This window comes from Lagenorhynchus albirostris, chromosome 7 (assembly GCF_949774975.1).
Source record: "Lagenorhynchus albirostris chromosome 7, mLagAlb1.1, whole genome shotgun sequence".
Lineage (NCBI taxonomy): Eukaryota > Metazoa > Chordata > Mammalia > Artiodactyla > Delphinidae > Lagenorhynchus > Lagenorhynchus albirostris.
Window position 1 is genome coordinate 7136105 of NC_083101.1, and position 18423 is coordinate 7154527.

At 58.3% G+C, this 18423-nt stretch overlaps 1 protein-coding gene across 5 annotated transcripts in view; it reads right to left on the bottom strand.

Annotated features, from left to right (window-relative positions):
* Positions 1-5693: 5693 nt before the first annotated feature.
* The window catches only part of PTPA (protein phosphatase 2 phosphatase activator), a 39697-nt gene continuing 26967 nt past the window's right edge, over positions 5694-18423 (bottom strand). For 3 of the 5 annotated variants that reach the window (XM_060154117.1, XM_060154119.1, XM_060154116.1), the window contains exon 10: positions 5694-6078. In XM_060154117.1, the coding sequence (XP_060010100.1) occupies positions 5920-6078 (159 nt within the window). In that variant the 3' untranslated portion in view covers positions 5694-5919. Of the gene's footprint in view, positions 6079-16730; positions 18132-18423 lie in introns of those variants that run through there. The other 2 variants (XM_060154120.1, XM_060154118.1) reach the window with 1 other exon arrangement.

Consider the following 18423-nt stretch of genomic DNA (forward strand, 5'->3'; position numbering starts at 1 on the left):
TCTCCCAGGATGCTTTCCCCCATGCAGTGACTCAGCGATTCAGGAGTTACGTTATTCTGCGATGGAAGCGATTCGCCTCACTTATACTCACAGTGCATTGGCTAAATTAGTCCCATGACCCCGCCTAACTGCAAGGGGCCTGGGAGGCGCAGTGCCCCTGGCAGTCTGGGAAGCAGATGGGTGGGCCCTAGAAATCTCTACCGTACTAGCTGGAAGAACAATGATGGAAGAGCGTTCCAGGCAGAAGGAACAGGAAGTGCAAAGAGTAAACACAGGAACTCATTGGCCTGTTGGAACTGGAAGAAGGCTCCCAAGAGGGAGAGGGCAATGGGGAGAGTGGCAGGAGATGGGACCAAAAAGGAAACAGGGCTTCCCTGGTGGCGCAGTGGTTGAGAGTCCGCCTGCCGATGCAGGGGATGCGGGTTCGTGCCCCGGTCCGGGAAGATCCCACATGCCGCGGAGCGGCTGGGCCCGTGAGCCATGGCCGCTGAGCCTGCGCGTCCGGAGCCTGTGCTCCGCAACGGGAGAGGCCACAACAGTGAGAGGCCCGCGGATTCAGTTACCACCCACGAAGGGACTTCACGAAGTGCCCGGCGCACAGCAAGCACTCAGGAAATGGTAGTGATTCTTGGTGTTATAGGAACTTCCTTCTTTCCCCCAGGTCAGTGGGGTGGCGGCGGGGGTGAGTGGTGGGGGCTGAGGGAGGGAATAAACCAGCGTAACAACAGTCTGGAGCAGCTGCCCCAACCAGTTTCGGCTGAGGCTCCAGGCCAAGCCGAGCTTTGTCCCTCCTTCCAATGGACTGAGCCCCAAGGCCACACCCATCCAAGGGACCCTCAGCAAAGAGGGAGGGTGAGCGGGTGGACCTAGGGCTGTATATGGGTTCCTTGTGCAACATCCCCTCCCTGGAAGTTGTTAATATCAGATGAGTGAGTGTGGACCAGCATGCAGAGGCCAGGCGCCAGAGGGCTTCCCAGGGTCACCTCCCCACGGGGCGCCTGTCCGAAGCCAGGGCTTTGTCCTTCCAAACTCCAGAGCCACACAGACCTGATTACAAACCGAGGGCTGCCACTTTCCAGGCAACACTAGGCACTTCACTTCCCCTTTCCAAGCCTCCAAACCCTATTGTGCACGATGAGGATGCTTGTGAGTACCCGCCTGTGCAGCGAGCCTTCTCCAGCACCGCGCCTGGCACACAGTAGGTGCTCAATAAACAAGAGCTGCGATATCATCACTGGTCAGCTCTGCTCGGATGATACATTTTCCCTGCAAAATGCAGGACAGTTATTCTACTGACTCTCTCCTGTTGAACAAAATTGATGACCTAAGAAGTGAGAAGATGCACCTTTTCCCAGAGGGACCCTATCAAGTGCTTTTAACCCTGGGGCTGGAGAAGGAGAGCAGAAGTGTCCTGTAAACTCTGTTGGATTTTTTGTGTCTTTCCATAAATTCGCGATCGTGTTTTCAAGGTTAATCTCCAGCAAGGTGTCTGGGTATCTTCAAGGCCTGGCTATGCCTCACAGTCAACGTTTACCCCGTGCGTGTTTGACAATTTCATTCAGGACACAGACTTGGCGATGGAATGAACGAAGTGATGGACGCACGCATGAATGAATGGACCATTTGTCCTGTCCAAGGAGTGGGTTAAAGGAGAAACAGTGGGGGAGAGGTGATTCGCCTCCCCTCCCCCAATCAGCCCCTTCCCCACCCCCAGCCCCCTGGGTCTCTAACTCCTTTCCAAGCCCCGCTCTGCCCCCCAATCCAGTCACTTTCTGACATTTGTTGAACACTCCTACACACCTTCCTCACTTTCCTTCCCTAGCTCCCAGCCACCGTCCAAGCCACACACACACATACATCCCCCACCCCGGGGTGGGACGTGAGGGTCTCCTTTGACACCCACATCAGCCAGGCTGAGGAACGCTGGAAGGCTGAGGAATAAAGCTACCCTTTGTTGGGACAAAGAACCGGAGGTCTAACACAGATAACGGACCTGGCCGAGAACAGAACAGGTCCATGTGTGGGGGGGATGGGGGGGGCAGTCAGATCTCTGAGTGACCCACAGACACTTTGGATGGGCAGACAGTTCCAAAACTCCTTAAGCCAGGAAAGGAATCCAGGCCTCCAGATTCCCAGGCCTGGATCCTCACCTCGGCAGGTCCCGCATTATTCACACGTCAGAAACTCAACCCGAGCTGGCTTAAGCGAAGAAGGGTTTAATTGGCTCTGGAACTGGGAAGTCCATGGTGTCTTAGCTCCAGGCACAGCTGGACCCAGAGGCTCACATGATGTCCACAGGGCTCGCTCACTGTCTCTTGGCATTTCCTGTCTCTCCTTGGCCTCCTCTTAGGTTTTCTCTGGGGCGTGAGCAAGGTGGCCACCAGCCAGGGCCAGCTTCATGGGCACACGGCCAGTACCCAGGGCCACGCGTTCAAAAGACTCCACGCCTGGGGTTTAATGCTCTGCTGTCTTAATGGGGCTTAACATTTATGCCGTCTTGAAATCCATAATCGTTTTGACTTTGAATCTGTGTTTTGGAAGTGAAGTCTGATGGGACAATGGCGCATGCGCCGCGGGCTTAGACTTTCAACTCACATGCCATCCTGCCTCCCTGCCTCCCTGGGACAGGTCCTCTGTCCCCCACTCTGACACCCAGGCCTGCCTGGCATCCCCCCTCCGCGTGACCACTGCTGCCCTCTACCCTGGGCACAGGCTTAGGGAGGGTTGGGGTCAGGCTACATGCCCAGCAGCATTGCAGGGCGTGGTGGCCACCCTCGTTGCCCTGGGTTGGCCAACCAGAGACCATGTGCAGGAGGGGGCGAGCCTCTTACCTACCCTCTCTCTGGGTACTGAGATCCTTGGGAGTTACCCCTCTGTTGGAGGTTGAAGCGGGGCTTGTGGGAAGGGGAGGTGCCTAGGTCCCAGCCCGGCGTCAGGACTCAGGACATCAGTCTGGTGGTTGGTGGAAGGGGTAATTCAGCAACTGTCAGGCCCAAGGGCGGGAGGGAACACGCACGTGGACATGCACGGCAGGGTGGAGGGGTGCCTGGGAGGTTCTGGAATATCCCCTCAGCCAGCTGCTCCTCCTATAACCTTCCTGAGTCTTGTTTCTACTTGTCTTTTCTGACCAGCTCAAGGCACCCTCAGGGGCAAGCCACAAAATACAAATCGTGTAATTCGTGTTACACGAATTAAATACTCTAATATTTGCATTTTAAACTATGCTATTGCACAGTATAGAGATGAATGGTAAAATTCATGTTAATCAGTTAAAATGTTTATTTTTCCTTACTTAGAATGACATTAAACAGCAGACAAAAAACACCATGACAAGTTGAGAGCCTGCGGAAGGAAGGAAACGCGTTCTAGGCACCATTAGTGGCACTTTTTCCTGCTTTTTGAGCTGGGGGCCCTGCATTTCCATTTTGCACTGGGCCCACAATTACACAGCTGGCCCTGCCACTAGCATCCCCAGGATAACATTTTCCCAGCTTAGCAACCCTGGCAGAAGGGGCATCTTCCCATAGCTCCAACAGGAAATATCAGAGATGCCACTCATTGGCACAGCTTGGGTCATGTGCTCATCCCTGAACTAGTCTTAGCAAATTGGGAGGCAGGAGCCCTCTGATTGGCCAGGTCTGGTCATGTGTCATCCCTAAGACTAGGGGATTGGTCAGCCCACTTCAGCCCCTTTTGATGGGTTCTCCATAGGGAAGAGGGATTCTATTCCCAGAGGAATGAGGGCTGCACAGCCACCAACCCCTGATATCCTTCCTTTACACACCCCTCATGCTTAGTGTGAAAAACAAAAGTATCAGCTGGGCAGAGAGCAATTTAGTTCTATTCTCCTGGCTCGTACCTCCCCAGTCTCCTTTGCGGGGCCCTCCTCCCCTTCCTCTAAATGCAGGGAGACTCTGGGCTCAGACCTTGGTCCCCTTCTCCCTTCCCGTCACCTCCTCCCAGCAAAACTCATGCAGACCCATCATCTTGCTGACAACTGCATCTCCATCTGGGACCTCTACGCTGAATGTAGTTCAGGCGTCCCAGCCCTGCATGACCTGTCCTCTTGGGGTACCAGCATCTCAGAGCTCACCTGTCTGAACCCAAACCCCCTGAGAACCACCCCTAACCCCTGCTTCCTCCCCACCCCCAGTTTTTCCCATTCCATCAGTGACACCATCATCCAGTAAGCTGTGCAGACCAAAAACCTCAGAACATCTGGGCTCCTTCTTTTCTCAGAGACCCAAATCCAGTCCATCAGCAAATCCTGGCAGCTCCCCCTCAGAAGAGATTCACAGCCCACCCTCTTCTCACCACAATTGCTTTTGCTCTCCTGGTCCAGACACACCGTCGTTCACCTGGATCACTGCACTAACCTGCTAACTGGGCTTCCTAGTTTTTGTTTCTATTATTTATTTTTATTTATTTATTTTCGCTGTGCCAGGTCTTCGTTGCAGCACACAGGATCTTCGTTGTGGCAGGCAGGATCTAGTTCCCTGACCAGGGATCGAACCTGCGCCCCCTGCATTGGGAGCGTGGAGCCTTACCCACTGGACCAGCAGGGAAGTCCCCAGGCTTCCTACTGTTGCTCTCACTCTCCTACCATCCACTCGCCTTCTCCCCATCCTCTGACATTTGAAAATGTTTATGGCAGGTCATAGCCCACCCCAACTCAAAGCTTCCCAGTAGTGGGACTTCCCTGGCGGTCCAGTGGTTAAGACCACGCTTCCACTGCGGGGGGCACGGGTTCGCTCCCTGGTCGGGGAACTAAGATCCTGCACGCCGTGTGGTGTGGCCAAAAAAAACAAAAACAAAACTTCCCAGTACTGTAAATGTTTAAAACCAGTTGGGGCGGGGGGCAGAGTTCATCCGTAGAACTTGCCGATCCCTGTGGTACAAATACTCCCCACCTTGGCGATTCCAAGCTACCAATGTGATATCACCGAGCACAGAGTGGGAAAGAGACGTGCACAGCCAGCTCTCGCAAGGATGCTGGCGGGACTCCAGCACACCACGGCTGCTGGCCTGCTCGGAACAAAGTACAGTCCTTCTACGGCCCACACGGCTCTGCACCACCCAGCCTGGTTGCCTTTCCACTCATCTCCCGCCTCCCCATCACTCAGTGCCCTCCAGCCTCCGCCTTGTCCTCCTACCTGCCAAGGCTGTGCCCACCTCAGGGGCTTAGCATGTGCTATTCCCTCTGCGGGCATGTTCTCACAGCTCTTTCCGTGGCTGACCCTTGCTCACATGTCGCCCTGACTACCTCTCTAAGATAATACCCCTCTATCGCATTCTCCCTTATTTTTTTCATAGCCTTTATCACTGCCTGATGTCTTACTCTAGGTTTATTTGTCCATTTGTCCCTCTTCCTCACTACACTGTAAACACAGGGCAGGAAGTCATCACCCTACTGCTCTGCCCCCAGCTCCTGGACACAGTAGGTGCTCAATAAACTTCTTCTTTTTTTTTTTTTTTGCGGTACGCGGGCCTCTCACTGCTGCGGCCCCTCCCACTGCGGAGCACAGGCTCCGGACACGCAGGCTCAGCGGCCATGGCTCACGGGCCCAGCCGCTCCGCGGCATGTGGGATCTTCCCGGACCGGGGCACGAACCCGTGTCCCCTGCATCGGCAGGCGGACTCCCAACCACGGCGCCACCAGGGAAGCCCCTCTTTTTTTTTTTTAAATTGTTTTATTTATTTGTTTTTGGTTGCGTTGGGTCTTTGTTGCTGTGCACAGGCTTTAGTTGCGGCGAGCGGGGGCTATTCTTTGTTGTGGTGTGCAGGCTTCTCATTGGGGTGGCTTCTCTTGTTGCGGAGCACCGGCTCCAGGCTCCAGGCTTCAGGAGTTGTGGCTCGCGGTCTCAGTGGTTGTGGCTCGCGGGCTCTGGAGCGCAGGCTCAGTAGTTGTGGCACACGGGCTTAGTTGCTCCGTGGCATGTGGGATCTTCCCGGACCAGGGCTCGAACCCGTGTTCCCTGCATTGGCAAGCAGATTCCCAACCACTGCGCCATCAGGGAAGCCCCACTCCATAAACTTCTGTTGGCTGAATGGACCCACTTCCTCTGGGTCAGGGAGGTGCTGGAAAGATGGTATGAATAAGTGCTGGCCCCCATCAATGAAGCAGAGGAGACCCGAGGGGGAGGCCTCAGATGCGGAAAGGAGGCCAGTAAGGGGGCTCACCTGTTTCAGGGAGGGCCCTGAGTGCCTGGATGAACACTTGGACCTTCCCCTCCTATGTCAGGGGGCATCTGTACGTTATCCAAAGCAGGACCACTCCCGCTCCATCCCTCTCCTTGCTGCCCTGCCTCTCCACCCTTGGGGATCTCCCACAGACCCAGCCTACCCAGGTTCACATGGTCTATCCTGCTCCCATCAAGAGTGCTGCCCTGCTGTTCTCTGAATGAACCACAGAACCATGACTCCTCAGATCTCGGGACCCTGGTAACTTGTCCTGCCAGCCTGACCCTCCATGGGGCCGCAGAGCTTCTTCACTGGACCCAGGGGAAGGACAACTTGGCACCCAAGGCTCCCGTCCAGCACATGCAGTCCAGCTTTTTCTGGAACAACTCCAGGGACGGGGTGTTTTATTCATTCATTCGCTCAACAAGGAATTACTGGGCACCTACATACTCTGGGGCAGCCACTGTTGCAGGCACTGGAGATTCGGTGGTGGCCACCATGAACCTGCTCCCTGCCCTCAGGAAGCTCACAATCTACCGAGAGAGGAAATGAGAACCAGGCAAACAAGTCCACAGACAACAAAATTTCAGATCGTGACGAGTGTCATGAAGGCAATTGGAACAGAGGACCTACGTCAGGACGGAGAACAGCTGGTGTGGCCGAGGCTCCCTCTGCAACTCAGAGGAAACAGGGAGGGCCCCTGGGAGGTGGCAGCATCTGAGCTGAGCCCTAAACAACCAGACAGAGCCACTGCTCAACCTGGGGCCCAGGCAGTCCAAGCAGAGGGAACAGCAGCTTCCCAGGAGAGGGAACTCCTAGGGCAGGAGTGAGCTTGGCACCTTAGACAGCCAGGGAGGGAGCGCAGGAAGTGGGAGGAGAGTGGAAAGGGTCACAGGGGTCAGATCATACAGTGGGCTTTTCTGTTGGCAGTGAGAAGCCACTGGTGGAATATGATGGGACTCCCCTTTGATTGGCTCAGCGTGGAAGCTGGGCTCAGAGGGTCGAGTGGAGTCAGGAAACCAGAGAGGAGGCTGCCTCAGGGGTCTGATGAGAGCTGACAGGGGCTGAGACCAAGGTGGCTGCAGGGCAGTCCAGGGAGAAGTGGACAGATTCAGGTAATACATTGGATGGACCCAGTTAGACCTGCTCATGGGCTGGATTCGGGGAATGGAAGAAAGACAGGCTAATGCCTGTATTGGGGGCCAGATGGGTGCTGTCCACTGAGAGGGGCTGCCTGGGCCTGGGGGCAGAACCAGGAGCCACGGGGCCATAAGCAATTTCCACTGCTGTAGAGACGTCTTCCTCCTGCCCAGCTGGAAGTGTCTCGTCCTGCTGACCAACATAGGACCCACATCAGACAAGCCTGGTTCCGCCCTGACTCCACAGGAGGAGCTAGAAAGCTTGGGCCGTCACTAAAATCCTCCAAGCCCCAGTTTCATTGTCCCTAAAATGTGAAAGTGACGCCAGTTTCCTGGCTCGCTGTGGGGACTCCACGAAGGCACGTGTAAAGCACATCTTGCAGGCTGACACATGGCTATCTGCCAGAATTGTCATTACCGGCCTTGCTATCCTGCTTCTTTGTCTTTGTGTGAACCAGCCCTGCCTCCAGAAACGGGGCTCTGGGAGAAGGTGCCTCTCAGACAGGGCCAATCCTGGAGAGATGGGCTGTGAAAAGCAGGAAGAGGAGGGCTCTCAGGTCACCTGAGGCTTCAGTTCGGGCCCCGGGGAGAGGCTAGAGGAGCATGAGCTTTGACAGGAAAGAGACCCAACGCCTCCCCTGTCCAGCCAGTGCCTTGACCCACCTGAGCCTCAGTTTCCTCCTCTGAGAAATGGGTACATAGTTGGCCCACGTTGAGGATGAGGTGAGACATGCTTTTAGGCACTTTCACCCAGGGTCAGACATACAGGCTGACCTCAGGAGCCACCAGCTCCAGGGTCCATGAGGACACCTCCAGTGGTCAGGGTGCATGTGGCTTCTGGGGCCTGGAGCAGCAGTGGCAAATGAGGAAATGGGGGGCCAGGAACGTGGATAGAGTGGGGCAGGAGCAGCCCCTATAGGAGCTCGGTCATCCAGGAGGACTCACCAGGCCAGTGTGTTCCAGGCTGGAGGTCAGGCCTGGAGTCGGCAGCCAGCAGTGGGACAATCGCGCCCTAGCTGCACCTCAGAGCCTTTCCAGGAGTTCTCGCTGCCAGGGGCCCTGGTCCCACCCGCAGGGAAGACTCCCCAGCCCCTCCCATCCTCTACGGTGCCCATCGCCCCCCACAGGCCCTCTTGTACCATCCGGTGCAGAAGGGTCTGCTCAGGGAGCAGACCATCCTGAATGTCTGCAGGTGGAGGTCTGGGCAGTCTGGTCCACCTGCGGCCCCCCTCCCAGGGCTGGACTCTAGTTATCTGGGGATGGAGTGCCTGCACTCTGCTTGCCTTCGCGCTGTCCCTTCTGAAAAGCCCCAATCTAGTCCCAAGCAAATAAGGAGGGAAAAGGGCTGTGTCCACACGCAAGAGATCTGGCTAGAGGTCAGCCAAAATCCAGCTGGAGAGGGTGCCAAGTGTCCTGGAGCAGTGGCAGCGGATTGAGACCAGCCAGGGACACAGCTGGATGCCCTGTGGGAGGGGATGCACCTCCCACTTCTTTCTACGCCTGGGGAGTCGACTTCGTGCCAGGCACTGTTGACGCCCTACCTCAGCATCCTGGCTCTGGACTGCCATCCACACGCACAAATAAGAGAACTGAGAGGTTCAGAGAGGTGAAGACCCTTGTCCAAGGTCACACAGGCCTGCCTGGTTGCCGGGGCCTCTCCACTATCCCTTTCCCTAGAGACCTTGTGCTGTTCCCAGCTTCCCTGGTGCTGGACATGGTGGCTTCAACAGCCCCTGCTCGGTGGAGGACGGCGATTCGGCGCTCTGCCCCTTTGTTGGGACTCGGGAAACCAGCCTCTGCAGTATTGAAAGTGTGGAGAAAAATGGAACCATTCATCCCATTCGTCCCTTGGTTTATAACTATGACCACCTCCACCGCCAATCCAGGTCACAGGCAGGAGAAAGTGCACCTCACCTCCAGGATTGGTTTCTGGACCCAACCCATGTCTGCTGGGATCCTGCAGGTGCCCACCAAGGAGCCACTGACTCACCTCAACTTTCCGCATCCAAAGGTTCCGGGAGGAATCCCAGCTACCTCGCTGGGTCCAGCCTGCAGCAGGCCTCATCGCAGGTCCCCCAGGAGCTCTACTCCCCGAAGCCTACCTGTCCTCCTCCCTCGCAGGAAGACTCTGCTAGAAGTCACCTCCCGCCTCCTGGTGTATCTAAGCAAGTCTCCCCTCCCGCTTCTCTCCCTCCTGCCTCTCTGCCAGAGGTACACCAGACTCCAATGCTCTTTAGGGGGAAATTTTTTTTAATTTTAAAAAATGATATGTGGACACTATAGAAAGATTTTAAAATCAAATGTGAAAAACAAAAAGCAAAGTTAAAACTTACCCACAATCCTTTTCTTTTTCTTTTGTGGTTCAGTAATGTTTAACATTTTCATAACCATCTTTTGGAGGCAGAAAAAGCAATACGGATTTCCCCAAAACCCTCACATCCCCACCACCCAGGGATAAGCACATTACTATCTAGAGAAACAGCCTTCTGCTCCTCCGTCCATGTAGATGGACAAACAGAGAGACGGAGCGATCAAAAATGTAGATTTTCGATTTCTTACAAAAAGGGGCTGTACTTTACCCATAGTTGTTATAGCTGCCTTCCCTGCTTCATAACTGGTCATAAGCATCTTCCAAAAGAATAAATGGGGCTTCCCTGGTGGCGCAGTGGTTAAGAATCCGCCTGCCAATGAAGGGGACACGGGTTCGAGCCCTGGTCTGGGAGGATCCCACATGCCGCGGAGCAACTAGGCCCGTGAGCCACAACTACTGAGCCTGCGCGTCTGGGGCCTGTGCTCCACAACAAGAGAGGCTGAGATAGTGAGAGGCCCGCGCACCGCGATGAAGAGTGGCCCCCACTTGCCACAACGAGAGATAGCCCTCGCACAGAAACGAAGATCCAATGCAGCAAAAATTAATTAATTAATTAATAAACTCCTATCCCCAAAAATCTTAAAAAAAAAAAAAAGAATAAATGGATAAGCACATCATCTGATGGCCCATTGTATGCTTGCTCCATCCGGTCTCCAACAATCCCCCACTGCTGGACACATAGGGTATGTCCAGCGTTCCGTAGGGAGAAGTCATGCTGGAACAGGCTCCAGGAGGAGCGCTGGGAAGCGGGGAGAGTTGTCTGTCTTGCCCACTGTAGCACCCCAGCACCTGGCACAGGGCTTGGAGCAGAGCGGGCTCCAGTGATGTTTGCTGGTTGAATGAACCAGCGCAAGCCAGCTTCTCCAGCACCCCCTTCCCCCGTGGCTCTGGTCCTCAGCCTGCAGCTGCACTCAGGTTCCCCAGCGCAGCCCACTGCACCTCTGCCTCGGTCCCCATGCCCTCAGAACTGCCCTCTCAGAGGTCCCCTGCACACCCAGCTCCTGTGCTGGCCAGCTGGCCTCAGAACAGCAGTGGACACGGTGAGCACCCCCTCCGCCAGAGCAGCGTCTCCCTGCCTCCAGGCTGGGTGCCCAGCCAGCCTCCTCTCCTCCCTCCCGATTCTCCTGGGCAGGGCCCCTAACTCCATCACAGCCATTCACAGATAGTCTCCTCCGGCACCCTGGGAGGGATAGTGGGGAGACCAGAGGCACGTGGCAGGGAACAGTGACAGGGGGCGCTGACCGATGTGGGGAGGGCCTCAGCCCCCACCAAGGAACCCCAAGTAAAGAGAAGCTGTGTCTGCAGAGCAAGCAGCCCCCTACCACCCCATCTTCCAACTAGACGGCTGCCCCCCATTCTCCCCACCACCCCATCTTCCAACTAGACGGCTGCCCCCATTCTCCCCACCACCCCGTCTTCCAACTAGACGGCTGCCCCCCATTCTCCCCACCACCCCATCTTCCAACTAGACGGCTGCCCCCCATTCTCCCCACCACCCCGTCTTCCAACTAGACGGCTGTCCCCCATTCTCCCCACCACCCCGTCTTCCAACTAGACGGCTGCCCCCCATTCTCCCCACCACCCCGTCTTCCAACTAGACGGCTGCCCCCATTCTCCCCACCACCCCGTCTTCCAACTAGACGGCTGCCCCCCCATTCTCCCCACCACCCCGTCTTCCAACTAGACGGCTGCCCCCCCATTCTCCCCAAAGGTCTTGGAGCAGCTGCACAGACACACATAGTCCCCAGACTCAGAGCACGGACAGGCGGGCAGCCACACAAGCACATCCAGGATACCTGCCCTGGTCTAGGGCGCCAGGTGAGGGCTCTCAGAGGACGGGAGGCCTCAGCTGAGCCCTGGAGAGGGGCCAGGGGCTCCCAGTGGGGAAAAGGGTTCTGGGAAAGGGGCCAAATCCTAACTATTCAGTGGCCCAGAGCGTCTGCACGGGGTGGGAAGGCCGCCTGAGGCTGGAGCATTGGCGGTGGGGGCGAGCACGGACTGTGGGGGCGGGAAGTCCTGGACATCCCTGCAGCCCGGGCTCCCCTCCCCTCCGGGGACTGGGTCTCAGCAGCCCTGCCAGCCTCCCATCAGCCAGGTCTAACATGTCCACCCAACAGAGCTCTTCAAACTCAGCGCCCCTTCCCACCCAGATGTGTTCCTTCCCTTGGGGTCCTCCTAGGCACAGACGGTGTCCCCAGGGCCATCAAGAACCCCACACTCTCCCTTGGCACCAAATGCCACCCCAATCTTCCTCTTTCCAGCCCAAGGCCTCTCTCTACCCTTCACAGGTCCTTTAACATCTCCTACCTGCGCCGAGGCACCGGCACCAGGTTCCACTCAGCACCAAGAGAACTGTCCTGAGTCCAAAATCACAACTGAGCAGCCTGGCGTTCTCTGAACCTCTCTCCCTCTCTCCCTATTTCCCTCTCCATCACTCCCCCCCCCTCTCTCTCCCTCTCCCTCTCCCTCTCTATCCCTCATTCCCTCTCTCTCCCTCTCCCTCTCTATCCCTGTCTCTCTCTCTCTCCCTCTCTCCCTCCCTCTCTCTCTCTCCCACTCTCTACATCTCTCTCCCTCTCTCTCTCTCCCTCTCTCTCCCACTCTCTACATCTCTCTCCCTCTCTCTCTCTCTCCCTCTCTCTCTCCCACTCTCTCCCTCTCTCTCTCTCTCTCTCTCCCCCTCTCTCCCACTCTGTACATCTATCTCCCTCTCTCTCTTTCCCACTCTCGACATCTCTCTCCCACTCTCTCTCCCTGTTTCTCTTTCTCCCACTCTACATCTCTCCCTCTCTCTCTCCCTCTCTCTCCCACTCTCTACATCTCTCTCCCTCTCTCTCTCTCTCTCCCTCTCTCTCTCCCACTCTCTCCCTCTCTCTCTCTCTCTCCCTCTCTCCCACTCTCTACATCTCTCTCCCTCTCTCCCACTCTCTACATCTCTCTCCCTCTCTCTCTCTCTCCCTCTCTCTCCCACCCTCTACATCTCTCTCCCTCTCTCTCTCTCCCATTCTCGACATCTCTCTCCCTCTCTCTCTCCCACTCTCGACATCTCTCTTCGTCTCTCTCTCTCCCACTCTCAACATCTCTCTCTCCCTCATTCTCTCTCTCCCACTCTCTCCATCTCTCTCCCTCTCTCTACATCTCTCTCCCTCTCTCTCCCTCCCTCTCTCTCCTGCTCTCTCTCCCTCTCTCTCCCACTCTCTACAGCTCTCTCCCTCTCTCTCCATCTCTCTCTCTTTCTCCCACTCTCTACATCTCTCTCCCTCTCTCTCTCCCTCTCTCTCCCACTCTCTCGCTCTCTCCCCTCTCTCTCCCACTCTCTCGCTCTCTCCCCTCTCTCTCTCCCACTCTCTACATCTCTCCCTCTCTCTCTCTCCCACTCTCTCCATCTCTCTCTCTCCCTCTAACTCCCTCTTTAACTCCCTCTCTCTACATTTCTCTCCCTCTCTCTCCCACTCTCTACATCTCTCTCTTCCACTCTCTCCATATCTCTCTCTCTCCCTCTCTCTCCCACTCTCTACATCTCTCTCCCTCTCTCTCTCCCTCTCCCTCTCTCCCCTCTCTCCCTCTCTCCCTCTCTCCCTCTCTCTCTCCCTCTCTCTCCCTCTCTCTCTCCCCTCTCCCTCTCTCTCCCTCTCTCTCTCTCTCCCTCTCTCCCTCTCTCCCTGTCTCTCTCTCCTTCTCTCTCCCTCTCTCTCTCTCCCTCTCTCTCTCTCTCCCCTCCCTCTCCCTCTCTCTCCCTCTCCCTCTCCCCTCCCTCTCCCTCTCTCTCCCTCTCTCTCCCTCTCTCTCTCTCCCACTCTCTCCATCTCTCTCCCTCTCCCCCCCCCCACACAGAGGCTGGTTAAACACCCTCCCTGGTCACTTCTTCGATGTTTACCGCTGCCTGCTGTGTGCCGGTCTCTGCTGCCACTGGGATCTAGCAGTGAGCTGGTCCCTGTCCTCCTGTGGTTCGTCTTCTAGCGGAGAAAAGCCATTAAACACACACATTCGCAGATAACGGGATGCAGCTGTGCAGCCTGTCTCGGGGCTGCGGAGAGGGCTCTGGGGGTCTCACAGAGGCGGCCCAGAGCCCTTCTGGCCGGCCCGCCAGCCCTCCAGCGCTGCCTGTTGTGGCCCAACATCGGCACCTCCGCTCACAGCACGCCCCCGCCACAATGCCCTCCCTCTGTGCCCATATTCCAGGCCCTGCCAGAACGTCACCTCCTCCACAGAGCTTTCCCCCAGCTCCCCCAGAGTCCCTCACACCCCTTGCTCCGAGGCTGGCCCACTGGGTATCTTACTCCTCCCACTAAGTCAGAAGTTCCTTGAAAGCAGGACTCTGACCTTTTCACCTCCACATTCCCTTGTATGGAGCATACATGGAAAACCTGTCACCCGACTTGGGTATGAGTCTGGGGCACAAGAAGCCTTCACCTTTGTTCTCCTTCCAATCCAGCTCCTGCCTGGACTTTTCCTCCTAGAAGAAAGCCCCTTTGCTCTCACCTCCCCTGAGCATGGCTTGGCCTCAGCCCCTTTGAGCCAGAAAGGAACACAGCTGGAGTTCAACTTGTTCCCTGGGCCTCTCCGGCCCAGGATGGCGGGAAGCCGGCACCCCCGCCCCTCCAGCTCTGGGGGCCAGCCCCACCCTCAATTTCCCTGGGACCCGCTGGCCCTCGGGGGGTGAGCGCGGCGCAGCCATCCTTCACAGAGCGCAGGTAGGCCAGCGGCACGAGCCATCGCCCGTTCCATCTCCCAGGTCCTGCGTGGCCTCCCCCCCCCCGAAGCCCTTGCCCACATCCTGCCTTCCCCACCCCACGGCAGCTGATGGCCTCGCCTCGCAATTCCCTGCAGAACTAAATCCAGTACAATCCGCCTGATGGATGCCAAGGGTCTGCCTTCCCTCCGTGAGGAAGGACCAGCAGCCTGGCGCCTTCTCCAAGGCCCGCTTGCATCAATGCTCCCCTCAGGCCGGCATCGCCGCCCTCTCACCTCTCCCGGGTCGCCCCCAGCGGAGGGCGGACACGGCAGCCTGCAACGAAGGCTTCCCTGACCTTGAGCCCCTGCCCACCCTCCCAGTCTCTGCTCCCTTCGCAACAAAACTGCTAACGGTCGGTAAGGAGCAAGTACGCCGCCCAGCTCCACACTCCTGCTTCCGGGCGGGGGGGCTCGGATGAAGGGCCTCTGTGCTCCCACAAGCCCCTCACCAAGCCACCGCGGACGCCAGGCTCACCTGCCCCTCCGTGTTCCGTCCCCGCTCCTTCGCGAGCCCACTCCCGCGCTCCCACCCAACTGGAGCAGCCCTTCGCAAGGACACAAAGACCCAGGGCCCTGCCTCTGTCCTTAGTCACACGTCCAGCGTGTCGACACCACCTCCAGGGCCCCTCACGGCACTGCCCCGCAGGCTCCCCTGCTGCTGTGCCCAGAGTCAGTCCCTTCTCTCCTTCACCTCCCACCCCCCAGTGAGCGGGGAGCCTGGGCCCATCACTTGCTGCCCAGCCCCTCGTCCACTGCAGCAGCCCGGCTGCCTCGTGCCCAGCTGCCCACCCCACACGCCCGCTTGCAGCTAACAGCATCCCCAGGCCCAGCGGCAAATCCCCTCCCCACGCAGCCCCGCCTCAGGAAGCGGCATCCAGCCACACGTGCCAGGACCTGGGGCTGCCCTTGGCTACTCATCTCCCGCTCCCCCTTCCTCCGGGCGGCCACACGCTGAACACAGCCTAAAGCAGACCACTGCTCACCACCTCCACGCCGAACCCTCACCTAGGCCACCAGCCTCGCAGGTGGGGCCGCCTCCACCCACCCACCCCCACCACCCTGGGCCCTTCTCCTGTGCAACCCCCGCCCCCCCACCCCCGGCAGCTTCCCACAGACAGCTCCCAGCCTGGACCTCAAACCCCTCAGCAGAGCTCACGAGGGCCCCCCCACCAGGGCCCCCGCCCACCCCACCCCCCACCCCCACCCCCTCCGAGCCTGGCCTCCCCAGCCCTGCCTCCCAGCCCTCCCCACCCCACCCCACCCACCCCCACCCCCCACCCCCGCCAGCCCCTGCCCTGGCCTGCAGCTCTCCCCGTGGCCCTTCCTCCTCGGTGGGGTCTCAGCTCATGTCTTTCCTGACCCTTGTAGCTCAGGCAAACTCCCTCGCTGACCCTCTCTAATTAACTGCTCTCATTTCCTTTGTAGGAACATGCCACTACCTAACATTCTGGTATTTGGGGATTTACTGTCCCCAACACTAGAATGAGAAATATGTAGCCACTGTTTGTGAAATGAATGAATCTCAAAATCCGTGATCTAAGTACTATTATGCCCATTTTTCAGATCAGGAAGCTGAGGCTCAGACATGAAGTCAACTCTCAGGGTCTCCTAGCTACCACGCAGCGGGCTTTGGGTTGAACTCACGTCGGCCTGGCTCCTGGCCAGCAGGCTCTCTGTGCCCTGTGCAAGGCCTCCCCTCTGAGGCTGGCAGAAAGGCCAAGGGCTCTTGTTCTCAGAGGAGGCTCGTCTGAAGACAGAAGCCAAGTCTCAGGCACAGCAGCCCCACAGAGACTCCCAACTCCAGCAGGACAGGGACATGAGGCGTGGAGGAGAGCGAGCACAGGGCACCCCCTTAAAAACTGCAGGGGCGTGGTTCACAGCCAGACCCAGTCCAATGGCTCCCCAGGCCAGTTCGGGGCTGACCCAGGGGTTCAGAAAGGCTGCCTTGATCAGGAAACAGCCGCAGCGACCGCGGAGCATTTGCTCCGTGCAGGCCCTGCGCTGAGGACTTCACACCCCTCATTTTCTCCTGGCAAGCGCCCTGTGAGTATCCCCATTTTAGAGATGAGGAAGCTGAGGTTCAGAGAGATTCAGGAACTTACCTAAGACCCTGCAGCTGAGGGTGGAGACAACCGGGATTTGAACCCGGGTCTCCACTTCGGAACCGCCTAGGCAACCCAGACCCCAGCTGGACCAGCTCAAGCCCCAGATTCCGTGGCCCAAGGGAAGGGGACTTGATGGGGGACAAACTGTCCCGTGGAGAAGGAACACTCATGTGGCATGAAAAGACACACCTCACACAGGTGACAGGTGTAAAGAGAGGCTTTAATCTGAAGAGCAATGAAGGCGCCAAGGGCTGGGGTCCAGGGGGCCCAGGGAAGGAGGGGCCAGGAAGCTGCGGTCTGGACCCTGGGAGGGAGGGACCGAGCCTTTCCTAGGAAGACTATTGCTGTGACCCTGCAGCTCGCGTCCCAGCCTCTGCCCAGGCCGTCGGCCTAGACCTGAAGGCCAAGCCCCTGAATTGTGCTTCTCGGGTGCTCCCCCTTCCCAAAGGCTGTGTGGACCCAGATACGGGGAGGGGGCGGTGGAGACGGGCCGACCTGGGCTTGGGCAGGGAAGAGTCTGCGAGACCCAGGCCTGGGAGCAGCGCCCCCCGCAGAAGAACATTCTGGAACTGGCCTGCAGCTCCCAGCACCCCCTCACCCCCCAGGTGGGCCTGCCCGGCCCAGCCCCTGCCGGTCGTCAGAGCCCATTCTGGAACTCCAGCAGGCAGAGTCCCGGGCGGTGGGAGGGCGAAGGGAGTGGGCTGCTGTTTTCGGAGCCCTCCTGCGCGCACTCACCCACCGCCCAGCTAGAGGGAAGCAGCAGCAGCAGCGAGGGGCGTGAGGGTGAGCCCAGGTTCTCCGTGGCCACACTGGCCCCGAGCCCACCCCCCTTCCTTCAGAGCTTCTGCCACCCCCTCCCAGCCAGGGAGAGCTCTGGAAAGGCAGGCCTCACCCAATCGGCCGGTGAGCTAGCCCTGCCGGCGCCCTCCAGAGGCCACCCTTGAAGCAAGAGCCAAAGAGCAGAAAAGCAAGGATGAGGCACTGCACACAGGTGCCCACGGGCCCAGCGGGCAGGCGTGAGGACGAGCTGGGAGGGTCACCGGCCAGAACAGCCAAGGCTTTCCCCCCCCCCGCCCCCGGGCTGGCCGCCAGCCTCAGCGTCCAGCCCTCAGGACACCCAGACACCCACCCAAACAGGGCTCGGGAAGTTGACCCCCGGCGTGGGGAACAGCTGCTCCAACCCCTAGAAAGACAACCTGGCAAGGGAAAGCAAGGGCAACTGCACACACCTCCCTCCCCACAGTGGCCCGGACAGCCTGCTCTCAAATGGGACTGAACAGGGAGGAGAGGGGGCCCAGGGACCCTGCACCCGCCCCTCTCTCCTTGCCCGTCCGCCACAGGGCAAGTCAGGAAACTGGCCACACTTTGGTCACTTCTCCCACCTTGGGTCGTTCAGCCTTATGCCCTGAACCTCCCTCAAGCCCACGCTCACCACCCACCCCAGTAAACAGCCTCTCATCAAACAGAAAGAACACAGGGAGGGGGTGGGGAGGGGGCCACAGCCGGGGTGGGGGAGGGCGGGCACTAGCACGACGTGACCGGATGGATGGGCAGCAGGCTCCCGAACTTGAAGTGCTGGATCACGGGGAACTTCTCCAGGCACTGCGAGGAGGAGGGAGCAGACAAGAGAGGTGAGGGCCGCCTCCGAGGGACCCCTGGACGACTCCGGAGGCCCGGAGCAGCGCAGCTCCAGCAGGTGCCCACCCAGGGCCCAGGAAGCAGCCAGGCCTTTGGCGAAGGGCAGAGCTTCCGACCCATTCCTGATCACCCCCTCCCATCCAAAGACCCCGCACTCCACGACAATCAGGTCAGGTCCACCAAATAACGAGAATGAGAGCGAGTGAGAGGGACCGAGGGAGGGGGGAGGGAGAGAAGGCAGCCTAACCCCACAAGG